This window comes from Budorcas taxicolor, chromosome X, assembly GCF_023091745.1.
Source record: "Budorcas taxicolor isolate Tak-1 chromosome X, Takin1.1, whole genome shotgun sequence".
Classification (NCBI taxonomy): Eukaryota; Metazoa; Chordata; class Mammalia; order Artiodactyla; family Bovidae; genus Budorcas; species Budorcas taxicolor.
The window spans coordinates 125,934,782-125,961,746 of NC_068935.1; the positions used below are offsets into that span (position 1 = coordinate 125,934,782).

At 38.8% G+C, this 26,965-nt stretch overlaps 1 protein-coding gene across 1 annotated transcript in view; it reads right to left on the reverse strand.

The window, feature by feature from the left end:
* The window catches only part of PPEF1 (protein phosphatase with EF-hand domain 1), a 149,062-nt gene that overhangs the window by 18,987 nt on the left and 103,110 nt on the right, over positions 1–26,965 (reverse strand). The window contains exons 13-16 of the mRNA XM_052663184.1: positions 17,112–17,278; positions 14,257–14,293; positions 13,058–13,207; positions 8,969–9,112 (exon numbers count right to left, since the gene is read on the reverse strand). Coding sequence (XP_052519144.1) covers positions 8,969–9,112; positions 13,058–13,207; positions 14,257–14,293; positions 17,112–17,278 — 498 coding nt within the window. The remainder of the gene's footprint in view (positions 1–8,968; positions 9,113–13,057; positions 13,208–14,256; positions 14,294–17,111; positions 17,279–26,965) is intronic.

Here is a 26,965-nt window from a genome sequence, read left to right on the forward strand (position 1 = left end):
CCCGAAATGGCTGTCCCACTAAACCTGACCCATTTACAGGTTTGGTATTGAAGGGGAGCTAGAAATAAGTAAGGGGAAAGACAGTAAGGTGGAGAGAAAAGAAAAACTGCTGTAGAATGCTAAGTATCTCGTCAGAACTGGAGAAACCCTGCACCAGGCATATCCCAAACACTTGAAGATGACTGATTTTTTGATGACTGATTTCAGTGAGAATTAAAACCACATAAAGAATAGTAGTAGTATCAGGATTCTCCTTTCTCCCCCATCAAATTCTCACACAGGCAGAACCCTACCCTACAAATAAATACAATGAAATCCATTTATTTTGCTGGTGTTCATAACAAAAATAACGTTCGTATTTGGAATTGAGTCATATCTGAATTTTACACCATGAATTCATGTTTTGGAGACATGATTTAACCTTTAATAAAATGAAAGTGAAAACATGGAACACAAGGAGGTGCATTTTATAAGGAGAGAATTAACTTCTAAATTCCTACCTGAGATGCAAGCCATTTACAGCCAAAATTACCCCAGGAAAACATTCTAAATTACTCTTAAAGCACATTATACATGATCTTGTATACGAAACCTTATACAAACATAGGGATGTGTGAACACTTTATATCTGTGATAATGTACATTATATGATGAATTATATGAAACTAAAATTTTACACTTTTTTCTTCTTTTTGCCAGATGCATATAGTTGAAATCTACATAAATTAAATGCACATATGCTGGAACTCTGTTGAACTAGAATAAGCACTGGCCATGAAAAGCTCTTCAGGTGTCACCTGTGTCACCTGGGAACCTACTTGGGCCTTAGCTGACTCCTCAACAAAACGAGGAAGATAGAGGTAACATTCACTTTTCTTTGGTTCAAAATCATAAAGGGTCATAAGGGGTATTAATTTTATAAAAGTGAGCTTCTTCAGAATCATCCATTCAATGAGTTCTGCAATTCTTTTCTTTGTCAAGAATCCATCCACTTGACTAGGTTTACCCACTCCATGACCACAATACAGATCTAACTCTGAGGCTCACAAAGAATGCTATAAAGGGCCCTTTGATGGTGAAACAAATTCCTCTCTCTTCTCAACAACATCCTCTCCTCTGAAATGCAAGGGCCTTTGGGGTGGTGAGGGCATGAAAGAGTATTTATAACATTTCTTCCTGAAAATTTTCAAACTAAAAATTGGAAAGATTTTACTGAATGACAACTTTTATATGACCTGGTCAACAAAACTCTATTTGTGTCTCAGCCTTTAAACCTCTTAAATCCAAAATAAATCCTGCAAGAAGTGTCCCATGCCAGTCTACAGTTTTAAGTAATCCTGTTTTCAAAAGTATGCTTTGGGGAGAGATACTAGCTCTGAAAGATATATTGAAATGCTTCTCTTCTAAGACACTAATACTGTAGATTCACTTCTGTATGTTCCGTTAGTTATGTGTCTTCCTTCCAGCTTTTGAACATGTCATTTTAAAAGCTGTGCTCATCGCAACCTTCCAGCAGGTACCTATATGTCGTCAGAGGCCTACTCCTGTCTACCCATCACCTCGTTGAACAAGGGGAGACTAGAGTAGTTCATTTCTTTCCTGAGACCTCCTACCACTCTTGTCATCTTTCCCTTCAGAAAAAGAGCATGGGCATTAAAGTCAGGCCTGGGATCAAATCCTGCTCTATCATTCAGTGACTAGCCAAGTGACTACAAAATTTAAATTGCAACTATTTAAAATTACAAGCCTGTCCCCTACACCTCAAGTTCATGGTTTCTCCTAACCTTGTTCTAGTTTTAATTTTTTCCACAGAACGTCTCACTTAACATATTTACTTACTATAATTATATATGTAATATAAATAACATGACTTCATATATACATATATATTTATGTTATTTAGCTCCTACGCCTAGAAAGTGAACTCCATGAGGGAACAGATCTGAGTTCAATTACTTTCTCAAAAGCTTAGAACAGTCCCTGACAAATAGTAGGTACTCAACAAATACTTGTTAAGCAAATTAAGAGAAAGGAGTTACTCAGGATATAAATAATTAAAATTATTTTTTAAACCTTTCTGGCCTCCTCCTTCTTACACATCTGTCCTAAAGAGGTTACGCTTGTTTCTATATGATGACACAGCTCTAAGTACACACATTCCCCCCACATCTCAGGGAATATAAAATGAAACTTACATCATAGTCCTCTGCCAGGAATCATGCACTTCCATGATTATGGAACAAACAGTCTATGATCTTTATTGTAATATGGCTCATAGATAGTAAGAAATAAAGCAATTGTGTTTTTAATCTGAAAATGTCAACTCTACCTAACTGAAGTGTGCATGACCATGACATACCAACAAATGAAGGAAAAAAATTAAAGGTACAATTGAAATTATTAAAATATTGGGAATGAAATCCTGGTCAATTTTACCCTGTGTCAGTTCCAGTCATGTACATTGAGTCTGTAAGACGCCTCATCTATGTTGTTGGAATGAGAGGTTCTATTATAGAATAATGGCCACCAGGTTCCTCCCTCCCATTTCTTAAAGCTCCATCCCTCTATAATTCTAACTCATCCAGGCTTTCAGATGCCATTATTTTCTTCTTGTGCAACTCCAATCTTTTTGGCATCATCCTTTTTATTCACCATAACCTTTGTTCTTTGGATTATGGATATCAAAATTTAAGGAGGCATCCTTTCCTACTTGCTGTAGGATGCCTCTTATACTTGGTTTGACTTTTAAATATTTTGGATACACAAGTCAGTGATGAATTCTATTTCTCCCTTACCATCTCTTCCCTCTCCCTTTCTATCCTCCCTCTTCTCCTTATTGATTAGTCTGTGTTTTACATTTTCTAGAAATCACATTTTCGGAAATCACATTTTAGGTCAACATTTTCAGCAATCAAGGTATAAGGGTACAGAATCAAGAAATGAAGACTTCTTGGAGGTAAGCAATTAGAAGAAGGCTACTGCTGCTGCTGCTAAGTCGCTTCAGTCTAGCAGTTTCATAATACTAGTAGCAAGAAGACATCAGCTAGACGTTTAATTGATAGAATCAGGGAAAGGAACAGATGAGAAAGAACCTTCTGAGGGCCAGAACAAGGCTTGATGATTGTCAACACTCTCTTTCCTGCAAAGGAGTTCAATTTTAATGTAATCAGATTGTGGAGCTATTTTGTGAGCCCCAGGGCATTATTAAAAACAATAGCACAATCAGCTAGCAATTAGTGAAGGCTAATACTGGGTCTGATACAAAAAGAGGCAGATGGACCAAAGCTTAAAGGAGAAATCAGGGGAAAAGATAGTTGAAGAGAGCCTAGCTAACTCTACAACCATCCATAGTAGTCAGGGAAACTGTGTACACGCCCAAGGCAGGACCTCGTGACGCATGACATCAGAAGCTACACACTGAAAAGGAACAGACTTCACCAAATTAGTCCAGACTAACCAGTAAACAAATAAAGGAGCAAAAAAAAAAAAAAAAGGTAACAACAAGCCCCAGAGGAGCATGCTGCTGCCGCCAAGTCGCTTCAGTCGTGTCTGACTCTGTGCAACCCCATAGAAAGTTACTATAATGCCTAAAACATCCAGTTTTCAACAAAAAGTTACAAGACATGCAAGAAAAAAATTTCACAGGGAAAACTAAGCAGACAATAAGCCTTTGAGGATTAGAAGTAGACAACAAACTGCGCAAAATTCTTAAAGAGATGGAAATACCAGACCACCTGACCTGCCTCTTGAGAAATCTGTATGCAGATCAGGAAGCAATAGTTAGAACTGGACATGGAACAACAGACTGGTTCCAAATAGGGAAAGGAGTACATCAACGCTGTATACTTGTCACCCTGCTTATTTAACTTACATGCACAGTACATCATGAGAAATGCTGGGCTGGATGAAGCACAAGCTGGAATCAAGATTGCTGGGAGAATTATCAATAACCTCAAATATGCAGATGATACCACCCTTACGGCAGAAAGCAAAGAAGAACTAAAGAGCCTCTTGATGAAAGTGAAAGAGGAGAGTGAAAAAGTTGGCTTAAAGCTCAACACTCAGAAAACTAAGATCATGGCATCTGGTTCCATCACTTCATGGGAAATAGATGGGGAAACAATAGAAACAGTGAGAGACTATTTTCTTGGGCTCCAAAATCACTGCAGATGGTGACTGCAACCATGAAATTAAAAGATGCTTACTCCTTGGAAGAAAAATTACGACCAACCTAGTCAGTATATTAAAAAGCAGAGACATTATTTTTTCAACAAAGGTCAGTCTAGTCAAATCGATGGTTTTTCCAGTGGTCATGTATGGATGTGAGAGTTGGACTATAAAGAAAGCTGAGCACTGAAGAATTGATGCTTTTGAACTGTGGTGTTGGAGAAGACTCTTGAGAGTCCCCTGGACTGCAAGGAGATCCAACCAGCCCATCCTAAAGGAGATCAGTCCCGGGTGTTCATTGGAAGGACTGATGCTGAAGCTGAAACTCCAATATTCTGGCCACCTGATGTGAAGAACTGACTCATTTGAAAAGACCCTGATGCTGGGAATGATTGAAGGCAGGAGGAGAAGGGGATGACAGAGGGTGAGATGGTTGGATGGCATCACCGACTCAATGGAAATAAGTTTGAGTCCATCAGTGGTGATGGACAGGGAGGCCTGGCGAGCTGCAGTCCATGGGGTCGCAAAGAGTTGAACACGACTGAGCGAATGAATTAGCAGACAAGTATTTCAAACCAATTATTATACATATATATATATAAAACACTTCACTGAATAAGAACAGAATACATTTTCTTCTCAAGAGCACACAGCATTTTTCAAGACAGACCATATGCTGAGCATTAAAAAAAAAAAGCTTCAATAAGTTTTAAAAGGATTTCAATCATGCTAAGTATGTCCTTCAACCACAAATTCAAGTAGAAATAATTAAGAGAAGGAAATATGAGAAATTCATAAATATGCAGAAATTAAACAACATATTCCTAAATGACATATATGTTAAAGAAAAGTAATTAGAAAATTCTCTGAGATGACTGAAAACAAAAGCACAACATAGCAAAATTCACAAGATGGAGCTAAAGCAGTACTCACAGGGAAATCTATAGCTTCATTGGCAAAGGATAAAGAGTTCAAATGAATGACACTAACTTTCACCTTAGGAAACTAGAAAAAGAAGACCAAAATAAATCTAAATCAGAAGGCAAGGAAAAAATAAAGACTAAAGCAGAAATAAATGGAGAGAACAGAAAACAATAGAGAAAAGTAAAAAAAAAAAAATTTGATTCCTTGAAGAGACCAATAAAACTGAAAATCTTAGTGAGATTGACCAAGCAAAAAGAGACTCAGATTACTAAAATCAGAAATGAAAGGAGAGGCATCGCTTGTGAAGAAATTTCAAAATATATATTTTTAACAAATATATTTCATATATATGTATATGTTACAATCAACTTGAGGCCAACAAATTTAGATAAACTAGATGAATGGACAAGTTTCAAGAAAGACACAAACCATCAAGGATATCAAGATCAGTCAGTTCAGTTGCTCAGTAGTATCCGACTCTTTGCGACCCCATGAATCGCAGCACACCAGGCCTCCCCGTCCATCACCAACTCCTGGAGTTCACTCAGACTCACGTCTGTCGAGTCTGTGATGCCATCCAGCCATCTCATCCTCTGTTGTCCCCTTCTCCTCCTGCCCCCAATCCCTCCCAGCATCAGAGTCTTTTCCAATGAGTCAACTCTTTGCATGAGGTGGCCAAAGTACTGGAGTTTCAGCTTCAGCATCATTCCCTCCAAAGAAATCCCAGGGCTGATCTCCTTCAGAAGGACTGGTTGGATCTCCTTGCAGTCCAAGGGACTCTCAAGAGTCTTCTCCAACACCACAGTTCAAAAGCATCAATTCTTTGGCGCTCAGCTTTCTTCACAGTCCAACTCTCACATCCATACATGACCACTGGAAAATCCATAGCCTTGACTAGACGGACCTTTGTTGGCAAAGTAATGTCTCTGCTTTTTAATATGCTATTTAGGTTGGTCATAGCTTTTCTTCCAAGGAGTAAGCATCTTTTAATTTCATGGCTGCAGTCACCATCTGCAGGGATTTTGGAGCCCAAAAACATAAAGTCTGACACTCTTTCCACTGTTTCCCCATCTATTTGCCATGAAGTGATGGGACCAGATGCCATGATCTTCATTTTCTGAATGCTGAGCTTTAAGCCAACTTTTTCACTCTCCTCTTTCACTTTCATCAAGAGGCTTTTTAGTTCCTCTTCACTTTCTGCCATAAGGGTGGTATCATCTGCATATTTGAGGTTATTGATAATTCTCCCAGCAATCTTGATTCCAGCTTGTGCTTCTTCCAGCCCAGCATTTCTCATGATGTACTCTGCATATAAGTTAAATAAGCAGGGTGACAATATACAGCCTTGATGTACTCCTTTTCCTATTTGGAACCAGTCTGTTGTTCCATGTCCAGTTCTAACTGTTGCTTCCTGACCTGCATATAGGTTTCTCAAGAGGCAGGTCAGGTGGTCTGGTATTCCCATCTCTCTCAGAATTTTCCACAGTTTATTGTGATCCACACAGTCAAAGGCTTTGGTACAGTCAATAAAGCAGAAATAGATGTTTTTCTGGAACTGTCTTGCTTTTTCAATGATCCAGCAGATATTGGCAATTTGATCTCTGGTTCCTCTGCCTTTTCTAAAACCAGCTTGAACATCTGGGAGTTCATGGTTCATGTATTGCTGAAGCCTGGCTTGGAGAATTTTGAGCATTACTTTACTAGTGTGTGAGCTGAGTGCAGTTGTGCGGTAGTTTGAGCATTCTTTGGCATTGCCTTTCTTTGGGATTGGAATGAAAACTGACCTTTTCCAGTCCTGTGGCCACTGCTGATACCAAGATACAACTACTCAAAAAGTAAAAAATCTGAATAGAATTTTAGCAAGAAAGAAGACTGAATTAGTCGTTTTAAAACTGCCTACAAAGAAAAAAAGCCCAGGCTCAGAAGGCTTCACTGATGAATTCTACTACACATTTGAAGAATTAATATCAATCCTTCACACAAATTCCTCCAAAAAAATAGATAGAGGAGATAATACGTCCTATCTCATCCTATGAGGTCGATTTTACAATAATACCAAAGACATCACAAGAAAGAAAACTATAGACTAATATTCTTTATGAATATATATATAAAAATCCTCAAAAAGTAGCAAAATGAAGCCAACAACAGATAAAATGGATTCTACGCCATGACCAAGAGGGATTTATCCCAGAAATGTAAGATTGGCTTAACATCTGAAATCAATCAATGTAATATACCACATTAGTAGAATAAAGAACAAATAATACATGATCATCCTAACAGATACAGAAATGCATTTGACAAAGTCCAACACTCTTTCATGGTAAAAAAACACCCAAGAAAGTAGGCACAGAAGAGAAATTCCTCAATCTGATGAGGGATAGTTAACATATAAACAAACAACTAATATACTTAATAGGAAAGAGTGAATGCTCCCCCCTAATATTAGGAATTAGACAAGGATGTCTACTCTGACCACTTCTGTTTTTCAGCACTGTACTAGAGGTTCTAGACAGGACAATGAAGCGAGAAAAAGAAATAAAAGGCAGCCAGATTGGAAAGAAAGAAGCATGTTCTTGTTTTTATTTAATACAAAGTCCCAGGGAATCCACTAAAAACAGTTAGAATAAACAAGTTTATCAAGGTTGACAACATGAGATCAGTATATAAAAGTCAATATATACCAGCAATGAACAACCCAAAATGTAATTAAGAAAACAATTCTACTTAATATAGTGTCAAAAGTATTTGGGAATAAATTAGGAATAACTTTAACAAGTGTTTCCATGTATGTGATTACAAAGCACTGTTGAAATGACAGATCTAAACAAACGGAAAGTCTTCACACATTCATGGAATTAAAGACACAATACTGTTAAGATTGCAATAGTATCTAAATTGATCCACAAATTCAAGGCAATCTCTACCAAAATTCCAGCTCTTTTTTTTTGATAGAGATTGACAAGCTGATTCTAAAATTCATATGGAAATTCAAGGGACCCAGAATAGTCAAAACAATGTTGAAAAAGAAGAAAGCTGGAGAACTCACACTTTACAGTTTCAAAACTTTCTATAAAGCTATAGTGATCAAAACTGTGTTATCCTAACATAAGGATAGACATATAAATCACCAGATAGAATCAAGAGTTTAGAAATAAACGTTCATATTTATGGACAATTGATTTTTCATAAGGGTGCCAAGAAAATTCAATGAGAGGAAGTCTTTTTAACAAATGGTGCTGGAATAATTGGATATCCACATGCAATAAAATGAATCTGGACACCTACCTCACACTATCCACAAAAATTAACTCAAAATGGATCAGACACCTAAAGGTAAGAGCTGAAACTATAAAATTTTCAGAGGAAAACACAGGAATAAATCTTCATGATTTGGGGTTAGGCAATGGCTTCTTAGATACAACGCCAAAACTCAAAGCAAAAGCACTAATCTTTTATTCTGACTGAGTAAAAGGAGCCAGAGACAAAAGATCACACACTGTATGGGTCCTTTTCTATAATACGTCCAGAATAGACAAATACCAAAAGGTCTAATCTGCAGGGATGGGAAGAAAATGGGAAGTGACTGGTAATAGTATGTGCAGTTCCTTTTCCAGGTGATGAAAATATTCTAAATTTAGATTGTGGGGATAGTTGTACATTTTGAATATACCAAACTCAATGAATTATATACTTTAAGTGAGTGAATTATATGGCATTTGAATGATATTTCAATTAAGCTGTTAAAATACAGTAATGGATTTGGAGAAAAGGATATGACCTGCTGAGAAAGGTAAGTCACTTTTTCTATATTATTAGGGATCATCTACGCTGCATCTTCACTGCCACTTTAGTGAACAGTCTGATTACTCACCTGCTCCCATTCCTGCTTTGTTAATTGTTCAGAAAAGGATCCACCTGTTCTGATTCCCTGAGCCACAGTGGTTGTACCCAATTCATTTTTCTTCTCAGCAAGGTCTCCATCCATTGGAATTGGTGGCATCAGCACAGATCTCATCTACAAAACAAATTCACGCTTTAGCCAAGCCCTTTGCTTAGTGTGCTGCATGTAGAAACTTCAGCACTAGGTGCTATTTTGTCTATATTATTGCGCCTCAACTCAATGGAAAATACATGATCACCTGTTCCATCTCACCTACCTCCTTCATCTTACTGATGCACTGATCTCTATAAACTGGGCCTGTTAAGCTCTGTTTGCACATTTTTCAACTAGAGACACTGTCTTACAGGGAAAGTTTCCCATTAGAGTTTCTAAAAGACCCCAGAGGCACAGATGTCAGTGGAGACATGTTCTTTGGCGTTGTGACGGGAAATGGAAGATGCTAAGGGAAAATGAGTCTCCCTCTGAGCCTTTATCTATACATAGAGCTAAGAGAGAACAAATAGGCCTGGAGTTCAGAAACACCTCTTAAGAGGACGGCTGCTTTTCTTTTTGTTGTGTTTTCCAGGAGAAATGAGAGAAAGTATATCTATGTCCAAGAAAGTTCACAAAGGGGACATAAACTGAAAACTTTGGAAGCCTTCTAACTTAAGTGCACTGGGTTCTCAGTCTGACCTGCCAGCAACTGAACATTACATCTAATCCTAGTAACAAAGGTGATATATTTCTTTGGAAACAAAATGTCTTTCTGACAGTACATCAATTATTATAATCCATTCTATGTTCCCTTACATAATTTGAGACTGCAATTTTATACTTGTTTCTTTGTAGCACCATACCTTTATACAAAACAATTTGAAGCAATGGTTCTATTACATTGGAAGCCTTAGTTCAGCGATAGACAATTCTCTGAGGTAGGCACTTAAGTTTCTTCTATAAACTAGGGTGTCTAGAAAATCTTACCTTTATTTTTCAAAAATAAAAGTAAACCGTATTCTGAGGTCCTATCTCACTGAGATCGTTGGAATTTAATTTCAGCTATTATTAGTGAGCTCACAGCCTACCTCCCTGTCTCCTGTCCAGCAAATGTCTCCAGGTCTTAGGCAGAGCAGAGTATTTTGGGAGGAAACTCTGGACTTGGGTCCACACAATTCATTTCTGATAAGGTCATCGGGCAGGACAAAGCCACATGGTCTCTTAAGTACTGTGGCTCTTCTGTTTTTAAAGCCATGTGGGATCAGGGCACTTTGCCCAGTCCCCGCTGGGTGCCACATCATCATTTTCTCCTGGGGGTCCTACTAGCAATCTCTTCCTATAACCTCTGCCAAGGAGTTTGAACAATACTAAACCAGAGGCTTAAGTATTATAGTCTTCCTTCTCTGTCCCTCTGCATTCACCACCCCCCCTTTCCAACCTGCCCACTTTACAAAATACCTTTAATGAACCTGCAGTGGAGGTTGTCATCAAGTTCCCCCAACTCTACCCCTCCGCCATGAGCAACTAAATCATACAGCAGGTGTAAACGAGGAAGTATGTTCACCTCTACATTTGGAGGTCCAAACAGAAGGGCAAGTGGGGGTTATAAAACTAACCTGAAAATCTGTTTTTGTATCTCATCTGATAGAGTTCCAAAGGCTTAAACCTACTACTTTCATTATATTTCATACAAAGAACATGTGCTACCAGTTCAACTTCGTTCTAGCAGAGTAGACAAAAAACATACAAGTCAAATTTCTACCTTTAAAGCTAGTCTTAACAGTAGGTGGAACAATGATCCCCAAAGGGGGTGAAATGTGAGGTATCCTGGGAAAATTTCTGGCCTCAAAATTTCTCCCCAGGGTTTCTCTTGGTGACTGAAATTTAAACCTCAGTTTTAAGTATCATGAAAAAGAGGACAGAGTTGGAGAAGACAGCTTTATGTTCAGAGCTTACTCTATGCCATCTTTTTCATCTAGGTAATTATATTTAACCTTCCCAGCAACTCAATATGGTAGGTATTTTTTAGCTTTAGTGCATAGATATGGGAACTGAGGCTTAGAAATCATCGGTACCTTACCCAGTCACCCAGCCAGGAAGGGGCAGAAGCAGGATGTAATAGATGTAATGCTAGCTACATCTGTCTGATGTCAGAGCTTCACAGTGTTTACTAGGTTAAGGTGGCTCTCAATTTAGGGTCTCCACAGAAATAGTAATGGACATTTCAGAGAAATGCTCTTAATATCTCAAAAAGCCCGAGAGAGGACTGGCTTCTCAGGCTAACCTCAGGAAAGGAAAAGTTTTCAATCTGATCAATTAGTAGTGGCTGCCACGGCTGATTAGTGCTGTTGTCACAGGGCCAGTGGTGGTGGAGTGTCGCATTCCTGCCATGCGCTTGCCAATATTTCACTGACAAAAACATCATGTTCCCTTGCTCTTGGCTAGAATCATATCCACTCATTATGTTAACAATTACTATCTCATGTTGATTCAAACATCTTATTGGCTTGACTATTTGCTGAGATCCTAAGAAAGGTACCTTAAATTAGGGTGGCCCTACAATTTATTGCAACTGGAGAGTAAAGGGAGGTGGTATTAACACCCACACCAAGACAACAGGTGTAAACCAGGAAGTATGGTTATCACCGGGTGAGGCTGGGGAGAGGGTATGTAAAATCAGCACAGAATCGAGTTGTAAAAAAAAGTTTTTACCCAGTTTTACCTTAGGTTTGCCCTATTTCAGTCTTAATTCTCTTAGGAAGTATTCAACAAACATTAATCCTGTCTACATCTTAGGTGCTGGAGTTATATCAGTGAACTAGAGAAACAGAGGAAGATGGTAAACAAATAGTACCATAATCGCTTATTTAATTTTGGTAACTGTTATGAAGGAGAGGTACAAGGGGCTTGAGAGCAAACGGACGGGGACCTGATCTAGTCTGGAGGTTGTGGAGGGCTTTCCAGGGGAGGGGTATGTTTAAGCTGAAATTAGAAGGATGAGAAGGAGTTGGTGACAATATAATCATTCATATGTATATAAAGGTATAAGGACTGTAAAAACTCAAGGTGAACAGGAATCACATGTCCACATCAAATTAAATTCTGGTTCTAGATTCCCCTTGCCTAGATTGGTAGGAATTTGATTAACAGTCCTGAGGAGCAGGGTTTAGGTTTCTCACTAGGACCGCACATGATCACCGGGCTCAGAGCTGCCACTGGTCGTCATGCCCAGGTGGTTCCCCTGTTCCCCTAGTCTGGGGGCATTGGCTGGGTTCTTGACAGGCAGAAGGCAATTCCAGTCACTCTGCAAAACCCCACCAAAGAAGCCTTTCACTAAGCCTCAGAGCTTCAGGCCCCACACAGCCACTTCCCTCAGAGGGTCAACACATTCCTGCTCTGCTTGTGCTGTATTGAATATGGTTACTTAGGTTTAAAATATTAAACCCCGCTTAAAAAAAAAAAAAATATCCTGAGCCATTTGGAATACATATGGGAAAATCACAACAATTCAGAAACAAACTGCTGTATGATTCTACTTCTATAAGGCTCCTGGAGGAGTCAAATTCTTAGAGCTATAACACAGAATGGTGGCTACCAAAGGCTGGGGAAGGCGGAATTGGGAATTAGTGTTTAACGGGTAGTTTCAGTTTCAGAAAATGGAAAGTTTTAAAAATAGATGGTAGTGACAGTAGTGACAGTTGCACAATAATGTGAAAGTACTTAATGCCACTGAACTGCACACTTAAAAATGGTTAAAGTGGAAAACTTTATGTTGGTATATTTTACCACATTAATTAATTAGAAATTTTAACTTTTCAAAAATCAAGATTTTTCACTTTTAGAAGCAATTATGAAATGCCAATATTTTCCCACTTTCACCATGAATTTAAAAAAATTTTTTTCCATATATAGAAGTTATCAGTTTAGTTCTTTATCATGCAATCATGGATTTTCTTAAAATTTTTACTCATTTTTTCAGAGTTACAGCAATCACTAAAACATGAATCTATATAAAACAATACATGAAAGAAGCTATGTATCCCTTTGTAAATCTGAGACAACATTCATGCAAACATTGCTTCTTACTTTGTTTCTTTCTATACGGTGGAGTAAATTCAAGTCTGTGGACTCTGATATCCCTCCATGTATGACCAGGACTTCATTGTCAATGATTGTACCAATTGGGAGCCAGGTATAGACCTCTTCCAAGATTTGTAAGATTTTTTTTCCGTGCAGCTGTAAGTAAGAGCTTAAGTAAGTTTGTTTTTCTGATAGGTTCAATTTTACTCAATAGTCCCAACATATGCACAAAAACCATCAGTTCTCATGCCACCCAAACTAGGTCAGGATGGACAAACTAACCAACAAGCATGCATTAATCATCTTTTAATTCTCTTTTTTTCATACTTTGACTTGCTGACCCAGGGGAAGAGACTGCCCCTCCCAAGGCTAGTTAATTCCTAGAGATAGTAAGGAGCTGTCTTTTGTATGTAAAGCAGAGTGCCTTTCATATGCAAATCAACCTACCCAGAGCCCATCCTCCCAACTAGTCCTTTGCGGATTTAACCAGCCTGCCAATGCAGGAGACATGAGGTTCCATCCCTGGGTCAGGAAGAGCCCCTGGAGGAGGGCATGGCAACCCACTCCAATATTCTTGCCTGGAGACTCCCATGGACAGAGGAGCCTGGTGGGCTACAGTCCATGGGGTCACAAAGAGTCGGACACATCTTAGCAGCACACCCAGGGCCACTATTTCCTGCTCCAATCACCCCAGGGCCAGCCAGATACCAGGCAACCATGGCCAGCCTGTAAACCCCAGAGCCCGCTGAAATTACTCAAACGAGCCAATCCTAAACCTGCTTACACTGCCTCACCCATTTCTTCCTGAGAAAACCACAATAAAGGCTCTTGCCACTGCCTCTGACTGACCCTGAGGTGCAGTCCCATATGGTATGGTGTTCCACTGACCAGTTTCTAAGGAATTGTGAGTAAAAATCTTTCTCTTCATGACAGCCATTTCCATGTTTTACCAAACCTGAGTAAAACAAATCCCAGGTATCTCTGAAACAACAGAGTTTGTATCTGTCACAATGAAAAAGCTTGGTTTAGCACAGAAAGAGAAACAGGTCTTCACCATGGCCAGGGCTTCCTTTTGTGCTTTTATTGGCCTGGACTCTGATTAATTTTCCCATCATCCTTCTTGAAGCTTTTTCTTTTTTTAAACTTTTATGTATAAACAGCAAAGAGGATGTAAAAAAAAAAAAAAAAAAGTAGATGAGTCTTACCTTATATTTATGTAAAATTTCTTTCGTGAAGCCATACCTGAAAAAAACAATGGGATTTCAACTCTTTCACTGAATGTTGATAACTCCCACTCGCATGAGTCAAGTCATGCAAAAAAGCAAGTCCTTGACATCTTACTATCTATCACAAGTATCAAAAACTCAAGCAACTAGACTTCAGTTGGAATTGTTACTTACTCAAGTCTTTGCTAGGCACTATGGGAAAGAACAAAGCAGCTGATGATGTCATCCCTACCCTCAAGGAGTTTAGAGTATAGCTGGGAAAAGAAGATAAATTTTCATGAAACCAATACAAGACAACTTAAGAAATATGTGGTAGGCACCGGTGTCTAAGTACTGCAACTATTCAGAGATGTGTGCTGTGGCCACTGAGGGAAGGTGTGTGGGAGAATGTTTTTCATTTAGATAGAATTTCTCAGACATCCTATACCTTATGGTAAATGAATGATTAGGAGGGAAAAAAGACCAAAGACAAAGAAAAGCCTAGAAGGTAATAAGTTGGTTCTTAATACTCTCTCTGACATAGCTCATGTAATGGTATTGAGGGTTTTAATAAAAAGTATCAGGAAGTTTAATGCCTGAATACCAGTCACTAAAAGGGATTTAATGATGAGATGTTTTTTCCAATACTTTCCTTGCCTTAAGATAATAATATATACCTTGAACACCCAACAAAGTAAAGTCAGAATGCAGCATACTCACTCCAGGTTTCCACACAAATCATGTCATGTGAAGCTTCTACAGTGTAACATGATGTTTCCAGAAATGAACTCAGTCCTGCCTATTCAACAGCACTTCAAATCTCAAATCAGCTTACCCCCAGCTGAACTCATCATTCTCCCTCAGCCCACCTTTCTCCTCTTATCATGTTCCCAGTATCAGTGATATTGCAAATTCAACCTAGGAACCTGGAGGTCATCTTGATTCTCTCTTCTTTCAGGTCCTCCATACCACAATACCAAGCCTTAAATCAATGCCTAAACTCCTCTTGAATCTATCTACTTCTTTGTGTCTCCATCTCCCAGTCTAAGTGAGAACCCATCATCTATCTCTTCAACTACTATATTTCCTACTGGCATCCCCATATCCATTTTTGTCCCTCACCAAACTACTCTTACTGCTGCATCTTACAACACAAATTTTATAATACTCTTCAATGATTTTCTTCTGTCCTCAGAAGAAAGCTCAAATTCCTCTACAGTAATTTCTTATGTCTCCAGCCCTATCAGGTACTATCCTGTTCTTCAGTTTATGCTTCTCCTATCCTGAATTTCTTTCAAATCTATAAAGTCCTTTCTCAATCTGCCTAAGTTGTCTCTTCACTGTGGAACACTGTTTCCCATCCACTCCTGCCATGGTCCTCTCTTGGTTTCCTAATTCATCCTTCAGGTCTCAGGCTAATGTCATATTTCTATGGGAGAACCTTCCAACCACCTCTCAGACAGGTTGGATCTCCCTCTTTACAAATTCATCACACTTGAAAAACCTGCTCAACTGTGTCTTCCCTGCTAGATGTAAATTCTAGGAGGGCAGGGGCCATGTCTCTTTCAGTAACCATTCAGCACTAGATGCTGAAGCTGAAGCTCCAACACTCTGGCCACCTGACGCGTAGAGGTAACTCACTGGAAAAGTCCCCGAGGCTGGGAAAGACTGATGGCAGGAGGAGAAGGGGGTGACGGAGGATAAGATGGATGGATGGCATCACCAACTCAATGGACATGAGTCTGAGCAAACTCTGGGAAATGGTGAAGGACAGGGAAGACTGGCATGCTGCAGTTCAAAGAGTCGGACGACTAAGCGACTGAACAGCAACAACAACAAATAGAACTGAAGAGCTAAATAAATGGAAGAATAAATGGCATGCCCAAATAAATGTTTTGAGCTATATTACATATATGTATTGACCTGTATTTTATGTGTATATATATATATAGCCTCTGAAAATAGCCTTGGGATTTTTTTCCTTCATATTTAGCATTTTCTTCAATACCTTAGGGTTAGAATTGAAACTCTTGTTTTCAGGCCAAGTGCCAAAACTGCCCCAAAAAGAAAACTCATCAGTTGCTGAGCTTTGATTCAGGCACTCAAAAGCCCAGGACTGAAGCATTTAACATGCCATGCCTTCTACTTCCCTAGTGCAAACTGGATTCTGTTTTTTCATAAAACAAGAAACAAAAGGAAAAGAAAAGGAGGAGAGGAAGAGGAGGAGGAAGGGAAAGGGGAAAGGAGGAGGAGGAAAGAAAGGAAAGAAGAACATTTGTCACTTACTGTGCCTTTCACGGCAAAAACTGGTAAACCACTTAACCAATCTTTATTCCCCCAACTTCCAGTGAGTCAGGTAGCTGAAATGCTATGTTACCACTATTCTCAAATATGTTTATGAACAACTATGCCAGAAGCAATCACATGTCATTAAAAAAATACACACATCAGTGAAAAACACAGTACTAGTTTCCGAGACAACTTCTGAGGCAAGCCAAAAGAGTATCGAGAGAATGAGTCCATCTAAACCTGCTCATAGAACAACTCCACCTCCAAACCTGGCCTAACACGTCTAGAAAGCACACAATTTGACTTGGGAAGGGTGGGCATGGGAGGAAGAACATAATAGAAGGGAGAAGGAAGGATTGGAAGAAAAGATAAGAAGGGAATTTCAGAGCAATTTATACTCACACAGTAGAGGATTGAGGGAGGTAAACTGGGGTAAGAACTGAGATCTTCCTTGAGATTCTCATCCCTACTTCTCTACACTCACCTCTAACTCTCTGCTAGGAAATAAACATGGTAGCATTTTCCAGAACAGGAAACAAAAGAGGAAATCTACAGGGCTAGGTTACCTCATATTCATCATAAAATCCTCATGGTTGCCTCTGTTCAAGTGCAGGTCATTTGGGTACACAAGAAAACTCACAAACAGGATCATTAGGATCTCCATGGAATTTTTTCCTCGATCTACAAAATCACCATTAAAAACATATGGGTTGGTCACTGAGGGGAGACCATTCTGTGGAAGGAAGAGGGGGGAAAAGGAGCAGTTAAAAGAATGTACTTTTAAAAGTAAGGTCTTGTACTTAACATTCACATGGATATGGAGAAAAGAGGCTGAGTCAGTTCTTCCACTGGGAAAAATATGCTCACCCACTCAAGCCAATTTCACTCTTCCAGGGCAAGGGTGAAAGGTTTCACTCTTCTGCAAGAGACCTTTTGGAAGTAAAGAATTAGCTTGGGACAGGAAGACTCCAGGGGGGTGGCTCATCCTACTCACTCCCACCCATGAAAACTATGAGTTTTCTCTGAAAGGACCTGATAATTATCCTATTAAAAATGGATTCTTTCATCTCTTCCTTGGGTAGAAGAGGGAAAAACACTGAACTAAGTAAGAGCCAGAAGTCATTCATTCTAAGGGACCCTCTGTTTAATTTCTCTAGGCTGTGATTCTCTCAATTTGTAAAAACAACTCCATTCCAGATCAAAAATGAGAGATAGGATATCAAAGTGTAAGGTACTGTCCAACTGTGAGCAGAGCTAATACACCATCAGTCCACTCTGATACAATTACACCAGGTATTGGAGGCATGTGTTCTAGACTGCTCACCAACCAGAGCCATATTTGTTGTTTAATATGTGGATTACCACTCCTTTAAAATATAGTGTTAGCATAAAAAAGGACTGGGATTAGGACAAAGGTCTGATCTTTATAGCAGCTATTCTTTCCTTTACTTCTGTACTAGTAAACTCTAAAATAAAACATGCCATGCCTGGTAGAGAAATGGTTGAGTGCATTTTTATTGCATAGTAAGATAATTCAAATGTCTAAAAAATACATTACAAAAAGAAAATTTTAAGTACTCATATATTCTAATGTATGTCCTCTTTCAAAAAAGTTACCTTCAAGAATTCACATATTCTAGTTATGTTAATCTTTTTCAAATGATTTTCAATTTTTTCTTTTGTTAGGTTTCAAATTATGTAAGAAAATATTACTTTATAGTCATCACCTAGTATTTATATACATTTTAAACTGTTCATATCAATATGACAAAAATAGTTGAAAAAATAAAATACAAGTTGTAGCATATAACTTAGGAATTCCAGAAGTCAGTATGCAACAAAACATGTTCTGAAGGCATCTGGAAAAGAGCAAGCAAGCAGTGGTGTGGTGTTCTAGGCCAGAAGACTTATTCTCTAATTCAGCTCCACTATTACCCATGTGTCCCTGGGCAAGTTATTTGATCATTATGAACTCTAGTTTCCTCATCTGTTAAATGACAACTTCCATGCTTATCATACAGGGCTACTTTGGAACTCACATGAGACTGTAGTGTGTAAAAACTACAGTGTGCTTTTAGTATAGTGTGTAAAAATTATAAAGCACCACACAAACTAAGAGATTCATTTTATTATGACCTCCATGTTATTTCTAACTTTACAATCCCACTACTTTATATTGTCTTATACATGAATTCACATAACCTATTCACACTGGGCTTAGCTAGTGTGAGCCAATTATAAAAATATAGGCTATTGCTCATCAAAACATAAAGGAAAAGGGAGTGATTCTGCATCTCTAATACTCTTCCTTCCCCCAGACTTCAGCTGGCTGCGATGAGTAACCTGGAGAAGTCTGAGGAGTGCTGGAGGCTATAGGTTCTATCGGGATGTCCAGGACTGAAGGGGGCTTAAGGAGCAGCAGAGAGCCGTGGAAGAACTAGGCCTGAAGGGTCATGTAGACTCTGTGATTAAGGGGACACTTTGTCTCAGAGCATGTGTGTGGTCTTGGTTGCGGGGGAGGGATCTGGATCTTACAGGAAAGGTAGGAGAACTTTCACATCTCTGAAACTAAAAGAATACTAACACTTCATTTAGAGACACCTAGGAACACAAGAGACTTCCTCTCACACTCTTGATGCAGGAGCAGAAAGTGTTGTTGTGCCTCCAACTATGGAGAAGCTTAGCCTAGCTTAAGTAGAAAATTTAAAATGGAAATAACCTCATATTTAAGAGGATCCAGTAACAACAGAGAGACAGACCAATCAGACCTACTAAAGTACCATCCCCTAATGAAGTAACAGTGCTGGAGGAGACAGAGGCCAACTTTTTGAAAAATGAGAGTACCATGAAATAAAGAACAGAAAGTCAGTAATTCTTGGCATTAAAAATATGCTATTGAAATTTAAAATATCAATAGACTGGTGATAACTAAAAGATAGAATGGTTGAAAAATACATTGCTGACCTGAAAGAGCAAGCAGATGAAAAATCTCTCACAAAGAGCAAAAGGCAAAACGCTGGAAATCATGAGGAGTGAGTAAGAGATTAGAGTTCAGAGTAAAGAGAACTAATATGCCAACAATAAGCATGCGAGAATCAGGAAAAAGGAACAGATGGAGAAGAGCCAATAATTACATAAATAAGAGAGGGAATTTTCTACAGTTTAAAATGAGACTTCACCCTGAAGTATGAAAGAGCTCATGACTTCTGTGTTCAGTGAACTTGTACTGATTGCTTGTTATGCACCAGGGATAATTTTAGGTGTTAGAAACATGGAAGTAAACAATACAAAGTCCCTGCATTCAAAGAGTTTGTATTTAAAGAACCTAGCATCCATGTGCCCCACAGAGGAAAACACTCAAGAACATATTTTAACCAAATAAGAGCAGTAACAATAAAAAGTCCTTAAACCTGGGAAGGGCTAAGAGAAAAGATTACAGATGTGAACAATGAACCTTGCAATACATAATTAAATATAAATCAATAGCAATAATGTAAAAATTGTGTTCTCTGAAACAGCTAACAGAAAAACCTAAATGAACTTTTTGACCAACCCAATTCAAAACAAGGATTCAAGAAATAGAAGAGATGTACTGAAGGAAACCTAATAATGGTCAAGAACTAAAAATCTGGCATGAGCCAAAACTAAGGATTTGTAGGGGATGCGAAGGGAGAAAAGTAGAGTTCTCTACAAATCTCATCTGAATGGGGAATGTACATGGAAAGTGTGAAAACAAATAAATTTATCTTACTGGAGGAGAGAGAGGATAATGAAGACGGAATAAAGTTATAGCTATTTGAGAAGTATACACACATACATCATTTACTAGAAATGTCAAGAATGGGAAGATAACAACTAATGAATAGCAAAGCATGGTAAAAATGCCAAAGAAAACAATAATTTAAAAAACTTCACCAAAACAGCAAAAAGAAAGACTACTTTATTTTTTTTTCCTTTAAAGTTTGGTAATTTTATTAGAATGTACTTTAGATAGTAGTTCTTAGTTTAAATTGTCAAGTACATGTGTGCTGTTTTTGCAAAACCAATACAGTATTGTAAAGTAAAAAAAAAAAAAAAAACTTCCTTGAATTACAGAAAGACTACTTTAAAGCACAAAACTCCAAGTATGTATAGTTTGTGAGAAATATACACGAAAAAAAAATAAAGGGAGACTGAAAGCAAGGAAAATGCAACAAAGAAAAGGTAAAAATGAAAATATTAATATTTGACAAAGTGGAATTTAATATTCAAAGTGCTAAAAATTATCCTGAAGCAACATTATATCATAATAATGGGCACTTTATGAAGAAGGTTCAACTTATAAACTTGTATTCAATAAACAAAAGAATAAGTTTTTGCTTCATATGTTTACTATAAATGCAAAAAGAAAATTTTTAAAAACAGAGTAAATTATTCAAACTTAATTATTGGTTTAAAATAATGTCCACAAATTATTTGATACTCCCTTTAAAAGGTGAAGCCTAACACCACTCCCTGAATGTGGGCTGGACTTAGTGATTTGCTTTTAAGGAAGGAATAAGAAACAAAAGCAGGAGTGGTGATGTGCAACCGTGGAGATTAAGTCATAAAGGAGACTGCAGCCTCCTATCTGCTCTCTCGGCTCACTCACTCTAGAAAAAGCGACTGCTCTGTCATGAGAACACTCAGGTACCCTGTGGAAAGGACCATGTGGCTGTTCTGTCAACAGCCAGCAAGGGGCTAACTGAAAAGCTGTGTCCGCAGCCATATGAGTCAACAATCTCGGAAGTGGGTCCACCGGGTCCAGTCAACCTTACAAATGACTGCAGCCCTGGTCAACAGCTTGACTGCCAGCTCATGAGAGACCTTCAGGCAGAACCACCCAGCTAAGGTGTACTCAGATTTCTGAACCACAGAAACTGTGAGATACTAAACATTTGCAGTTTTAAGCCGGTAAGTACTGGGGTAATTTGTTATACAGAAATATATATATAATATACATATTTTAAAAGATACAAATGGAAAAAATTGAATGTACAGTTTACCCTTGAACATTGAGGGTTTGAGCTGCAAGGGTCCACTTAAACACAAATTTTTAGTGCATGGTCCATTGTTGGTTCAATCTTTGGATAAAGAGGAACTGCTGATGAGGAGGGCCAACAATCAGTTATACATGGATTAACTCTTGTTCAAGGGTCAACTGTATAACTAATGAACTTAATAGACAGAAATACAAAGAACTCTACATCCTATGAATAGCGGGTACAATTAATTTTTCATTTGTCCACGGAGGTTTCACGAGAATTTATCATATACTTGATTTCAAAGAAATCCTTAACAAATTCAAAATAATAAACATTTCATAGGACACATTCTCATATCATAATCCAATAAAACCTGAAGCAAACAATATGATGCAAAAAATTCTAGCTTTTTGAATTAAGGTCCTTGGAAATTAAATATTATAGTCTTCATAACCATTGGATTAAAGAGGAAATTAACAGCAATATTATCAATTTGATAGAAGACTCAGTAACAACTAAAGTAAGAAAAACTGTGTAGTCTTAAATGCCTTCATTATTAAAGAAGATGCATATGAAAGACTATATTCACCTTAACACATTAGAAAAATAAAATCAATTAGATAAAGATAAAAGCTGAAATTAATGAACTGGAAAACAAAAAAATGAAAGCTATATGATCCAAAGAGTGATTCTTTGAAAGAACTAATAAAATTGATGATAAAACTCATCATAAGCCTGATTAAGGATAAGTAAAAAAAAGATAACGAAAAACATTTAAGATTAAAGATTAGAAAAAAGACAAAGATATAGAGAAGTAAGTTTTAACATATATATAAAAAGAGAATATAATATTGGACTCTGTGGCAATATACTTTGACAATCTAGAGAAATGGAAGATTTTCTTGAAAACTAGAAGCTACTAAAACCGATTCTAGTAAAGATACTAAAACTGATCCTAAAACTGGAATGGGTGAATTTAACTCAGATGATCGTTACATCTACTACTGTGGGCAAGAATCCCTTAGAAGAAACGGTGTAGCCCTCAGACTCAAAGAGAGTCTGAAATGCAGTTCAGTTCAGTTGCTCAGTCGTGTCCAACTCTTTGCGACCCCATGAATCGCAGCACGCCAGGCCTCCCTGTCCATCACCAACTCTCGGAGTCCACTCAGACTTACATCCATCGAGTCAGTGATGCCATCCAGCCATCTCATCCTCTGTCGTCCCCTTCTCCTCCTGCCCACAATCCCTCCCAGCATCAGAGTCTTTTCCAATGAGTCAGCTCTTCGCATGTGGTGGCCAGAGTACTGGAGTTTCAGCTTTAGCATCATTCCTTCCAAAGAAATCCCAGGGCTGATCTCCTTCAGAATGGATTGGTTGGATCTCCTTGCAGTCCAAGGGACTCTCAAGAGTCTTCTCCAACACCACAGTTCAAAGGCATCAATTCTTCAGCGCTCAGCCTTCTTCACAGTCCAAATCTCACATCCATACATGACCACAGGAAAAACCATAGCCTTGACTAGGCAGACCTTAGTTGGCAAAGTAATGTCTCTGCTTTTGAATATGCTGTCTAGGTTGGTCATAACTTTTCTTCCAAGGAGTAAGCATCTTTTAATTTTATGGCTGCAATCACCATTTGCAGTGATTTTGGAGCCCCCCAAAATTGTGTTTGACACTATTTCCCCATCTATCTCCCATGAAGTGATGGGACCGATGCCATGATCTTTGTTTTCTGAATGTTGAGCTTTAAGCCAACTTTTTCATTCTCCTCTTTCACTTTCATCAAGAGGTTTTTTAGTTCCTCTTTGCTTTCTGCCATAAGGGTGGTGTCATCTGCTTATCTGAGGTTATTGTTATTTCTCCCAGCCATCTTGATTCCAGTTTGTGTTTCTTCCAGTCCTGAAATGCAGTACTTGGATGCAATCTCAAAAACGACAATGATCTCTGTTCGTTTCCAAGGCAAACCATTTACTAGCATAGTAATCCCAGTAATCCAAGTCTATGCTCTAACCAGTAATGCTGAAGAAGCTCAAGTTGAACAGTTCTATGAAGACCCATAAGACCTTCTAGAACTAACCCCCAAAAACATGTCCTCTTAATTATATGGGACTGGAAGGCAAAAGGAGGAAGTCAAGAGATACCTGGAGTAACAGGCAAATTTGGCCTTGGAGTACAAAACGAAGCAGGGCAAAGGCTAACAGAGTTTTGTCAAGAAAATGCACTGGTCATAGCAAACACCGTCTTCCAACAACACAAGAGAAGACTCTACACATGGACATCACCAGATGGTCAACACTGAAATCAGACTGATTATATTCCTTGCAGCCAAAGATGGAGAAGCTCTATACAGTCAGCAAAAACAAGACCAGGAGCTGACTGTGGCTCAGATCATGAACTCCTTATTGCCAAATTCAGACTTAAATTGAAGAAAGTAGGGAAAACCACTAGACCATTCAGGTATGACCTAAATCAAATCCCTTATGATTATACAGTGGAAGTGACAAATAGATTCAAGGGATTAGATCTGATAGAGTGCCTGAAGAACTATGGACGGAGGTTTGTGACATTATACAGAAGGCAGAGATCAAGACCACCCCCAAGAAAAAGAAATGCAAAAAGGCAAAATGGTTGCCTGAAGGGATCTTAAAGAAAGCTCAGAAAAGAAGAGAAGCTAAAGGCAAAGGAGAAAAGGAAAGATATACCCATTTGAATGCAGAGTTCCAAAGAATAGCAAGGAGAGATAAGTAAGCCTTCTTCAGTGATCAATGCAAAGAAATATGTGAAAACAATAAAATGGGAAAGACTAGAGATCTCTTCAGAAAATTAGAGATACCAACGAAAATTTCATGCAAAGATGAGCACAATAAAGGACAGAAATAGTATGGACCTAACAGAAGCAGAAGAGATTAAGAAGAGGTGGCAAGAATACACAGAAGAACTATACAAAAAAGATCTTTATGACCCAGATAACCATGATGGTGTGATCACTCACCTAGAGCCAGACATCCTGGAATGTGAAGTCAAGTGGGCCTTAGAGAGCATCACTATGAACAAAGCTAGTGGAGGTGATGGAATTCCAGTTGAGCTATTTCAAATCCTAAAAGATGATGCTGTGAAAGTGCTGCACTCAATATGCCAGCAAATGTGGAAAACTCAGCAGTAGCCACAGGACTGGAAAAGGTCAGTTTTCATTTCAATCCCATAGAAAGGCAATGCCAAAGAATGCTCAAACTACCACACAATTGCACTCATCTCACACGCTAGTAAAGTAATGCTCAAAATTCTCCAAGCCAGGCTTCAACAGTACATGAACCATGAACTTCCAGATGTTCAACCTGGATTTAGAAAAGGCAGAGGAACCAGAGATCAAATTGCCAACATCTGCTGGACCATCAAAAAAGCAAGAGAGTTCCAGAAAAACATTAACTTTTGCTTTATTGACTATGCCAAAGCCTCTGACTGTGTGGATCACAACAAACTGTGGAAAATTCTTAAAGAGATGGGAATATCAGACCACCTGATCTGCCTCCTGAGAAATCTATATGCAGGTCAAGAAGTAACCATTAGAACTGGACATGGAACAACAAGACTGGTTTCAAATCAGGAAAGGAGTACGTCAAGGCTGTATATTGCCACCCTGCTTATTTAACTTATATGCGGAATACATCATGCAAAATGCTGAGCTGGATGAAGCACAAGCTGGAATTAAGATTGCCAGGAGAAATATCAATAACCTCAGTATGCAGATGGCATGACCCTTATGGCAGAAAGTGAGGAAGAACTAAAGAGCCTCTTGGTGAAAGTGAAAGAGGAGAGTGAAGAAGTTGGCTTAAAACTCAACATTCAGAAAACTAAGATGATGGCATCTGGTCAAATAACTTCATGGCAACTAAATGGGGAAACAACGGAAACAGTAAGAGACTTTATTTTGGAGGGCTCCAAAATCACTGCAGATGGTGACCGCAGCCATGAAATTAAAAGACACTTACTACTTGGAAGAAAAGCTATGATCAACCTAGACAGCATATTAAAAAGCAGAGGCATTACTTTACCAACAAAGGTCCATCTAGTCAAAGCTATGGACTATAAAGAAGGCTGAGCGTCAAAAATTGATGCTTTTGAACTGTGGTGTTGGAGAAGACTCTTGAGAGTCCCTTGGACTGCAAGGAGATCCAACCAGTCCATTCTGAAGGAGATCACTCTTGAATATTCATTGGAAGGACTGATGCTGAAGCTGAAACTCAATACTCTGGCCACCTGATGCGATAAACCAACTCATTTGAAAAGACCCTGATGCTGGGAAAGATTGAGGGCAGGAGGAGAAGGGGACAACAGAGTATGAGATGGTTGTATGGCATCACTGACACAATGGACATGAGTTTGAGTAGGCTCCAGGAGTTGGTGATGGACAGGGAAGCCTGGCATCCTGCAGTTCACAGGGTTGCAGAGTCAGACACGACTGAACAGACTGAACTGAATTGACTGAAAACTGATTCAAAAGAAGTAGAACACTAAAAAAGTGCATTGGCTGCATACAGCTTTTTTTCTTTTTTAAAAGCATTTTTTTGTCTACTTTTTAATTTATTTTTTAACTAGAAGATAATTCCTTTAAAATATTGTGTTGGCTTCTGCCATACATCAACATGAATCAGCCATAGGTATATTATGTCCCCTCCTTCTTGAGCCTCCCTCCATTTCCCACCCCATCCCACCTCTTGAAGTGATCACAGAGCACCACCTTTCAGCTTCCTGTGTCATACAGCAAATTCCCACTATCTATTTTACACATGGTAACTGCAGTCATGAAATTAAAAGATGCTTACTCCTTGGAAGAAAAGTTATGACCAACCTACATAGCATATTCAAAAGCAGAGACATTACTTTGCCAACAAAGGTCCGTCTAGTCAAGGCTATGGTTTTTCCAGTGGTCATGTATGGATGTGAGAGTTGGACTGTGAAGAAAGCTGAGCACCGAAGAATTGATGCGTTTGAACTGTGGTGTTGGAGAAGACTCTTGAGAGTCCCTTGGACTGCAAGGAGATCCAACCAGTCCATTCTGAAGGAGATCAGCCCTGGGATTTCTTTGGAAGGAATGATGCTAAAGCTGAAACTCCAGTACTTTGGCCACCACATGCGAAGAGCTGACTCATTGGAAAAGACTCTGATGCTGGGAGGGATTGGGGGCAGGAGGAGAAGGGGACAACAGACGATGAGATGGCTGGATGGCATCACTAACTCGATGGATGTGAGTCTGAGTGGACTCCGAGAGTTGGTGATGGACAGGGAGGCCTGGCGTGCTGCGATTCATGGGGTCGCAAAGAGTCGGACACGACCGAGTGACTGAACTGAACATATATGTTTCCATGCTACTCTCTCAATTGGTCCCAGTCTTTCCTTCTCCAGCTGTAGAAAGGAACACA